Source organism: Panulirus ornatus, chromosome 25 (genome assembly GCF_036320965.1).
Source record: "Panulirus ornatus isolate Po-2019 chromosome 25, ASM3632096v1, whole genome shotgun sequence".
Classification (NCBI taxonomy): Eukaryota; Metazoa; Arthropoda; class Malacostraca; order Decapoda; family Palinuridae; genus Panulirus; species Panulirus ornatus.
The window spans coordinates 25,298,241-25,300,485 of record NC_092248.1 but is presented as its reverse complement, the minus strand read 5'-3'; the positions used below and the strand labels follow the sequence as shown (position 1 = coordinate 25,300,485).

The window sequence follows — 2,245 nt, the reverse complement described above, 5'->3', positions numbered from 1 at the left end:
CCAAAACTCTTGTTCGCCTCCCTAACAACCCCATCCATATATATATATATATATATATATATATATATATATATATATATATATATATATATATATATATATATATATATATATATATATATATATATATATATATATATATACATATATATATATATATATATATATATATATATATATATATATATATATATATATATATATATGTACATATATATATATATATATATATATATATATATATATCAAAGGGGAGAAGACCAAACAACCTTACTTTGTGTATGCTCCTCAGCCAGAAGGGATTGAAATATGGAACCGTGAAAGTTGGGACAAGCCAGGAGTATGGAGTGAAGATGAAGGGTGGAGAGGACCACAGTTACTCAAGATAGCTGGTCTTTTTTCCTTCTGGATTTCAACAGAAGGTGAGGAAGTAATGAGCTACACAGTATTGACAATGGAGTCTGGAAAAAAGTTCTCTAGTCTCCACCATAGAATTCCTGCCATCCTGGAAACTGATCAAGATGTTGAGGATTGGCTAGATTTTGGACGTATTGGTTATAAAGAAGCTCTGACCAATTTGACGAATGAGGTAGAGTTGACATGGCATCCAGTCTCTACAGCTGTCAATAATTCCCGCAATCAAGAACCAAACATAAATGTGCCTGTTAGTTTGGACAAGAAGCCCCCTGAAACAGCAAGTAGCAAACTGATGTCTGCCTGGTTGAGCAAAGGTTCAGCCAAAAAAGACAATTCTGCCCTAAAAGATATGAAAAGAGAACCAGGAAAAACAGAAGCACCAGAACATTATGAGGAAAAAGAAAAGAAGCCATCACCCTTCTCAAAGTGGATAAAGAAGGAATCTGATGATAATGCTAATGACAATTGAATCTGAAGTAAGGGCATTAGAAACCCAGTTCAACATTAATAAAAATTTTATGGCAATTATCAGTTGAGTTCACAAACTTAAAAGTAGAATATAGCTGTATGCTTTAATAAAAACATTTACATTATGGTAGGATATAATCATTTATGAGAAAAATATCTGATTACAAATTTAAGAAAACTTCCAGAATTATTTTTTTTCTCTCTTTTTCTATGAAATAAGGTTATGTTGGAACTATATGGTAACAGTTACATGCATTCCTTATTATGTTTCCTGGTGCTACCTCACAGACATGGGAAACTGATTATGTATAATAAAGAAATATATATTTTCACAGAAATATATATTTAAGGGAGCGGGGGGCTGGAAATCCTCCCCTCTCGTTTTTTTTTTTTTTTTTTTTTTTTTAATTTTTCCAAAAGAAGGAACAGAGAAGAGGGCCAGGTGAGGATATTCCCTCAAAGGCCCAGTCCTCTGTTCTTAACGCTACCTCGCTATCGCGGGAAATGGCGAATAGTATGAAAAAAAAAAAAAAATATATATATATATATATATATATATATATATATATATATATATATATATATATATATTATTTTTATTTTTTTTATTATACTTTGTCGCTGTCTCCCGCGTTTGCGAGGTAGCGCAAGGAAACAGACGAAAGAAATGGCCCAACCCCCCCCCCCCCATACACATGTATATACATACGTCCACACACGCAAATATACATACCTACACAGCTTTCCATGGTTTACCCCAGACGCTTCACATGCCTTGATTCAATCCACTGACAGCACGTCAACCCCGGTATACCACATCGCTCCAATTCACTCTATTCCTTGCCCTCCTTTCACCCTCCTGCATGTTCAGGCCCCGATCACACAAAATCTTTTTCACTCCATCTTTCCACCTCCAATTTGGTCTCCCTCTTCTCCTTGTTCCCTCCACCTCCGACACATATATCCTCTTGGTCAATCTTTCCTCACTCATCCTCTCCATGTGCCCAAACCACTTCAAAACACCCTCTTCTGCTCTCTCAACCACGCTCTTTTTATTTCCACGCATCTCTCTTACCCTTACGTTACTCACTCGATCAAACCACCTCACACCACACATTGTCCTCAAACATCTCATTTCCAGCACATCCATCCTCCTGCGCACAACTCTATCCATAGCCCACGCCTCGCAACCATACAACATTGTTGGAACCACTATTCCTTCAAACATACCCATTTTTGCTTTCCGAGATAATGTTCTCGACTTCCACACATTCTTCAAGGCTCCCAGGATTTTCGCCCCCTCCCCCACCCTATGATCCACTTCCGCTTCCATGGTTCCATTCGCTGCCAGATCCACTCC

General features: G+C 36.8%; 1 protein-coding gene across 1 annotated transcript; it reads left to right on the top strand.

Moving 5' to 3' along the window:
- Positions 1–250: 250 nt before the first annotated feature.
- Positions 251–1,010, top strand: LOC139757150 (abasic site processing protein HMCES-like; the record flags this gene model as incomplete). Its single annotated transcript, XM_071677249.1, has 1 exon — positions 251–1,010. A coding segment is annotated over one exon (636 nt), but the record flags the coding sequence as incomplete, so codon positions are not given.
- Positions 1,011–2,245: the final 1,235 nt, after the last annotated feature.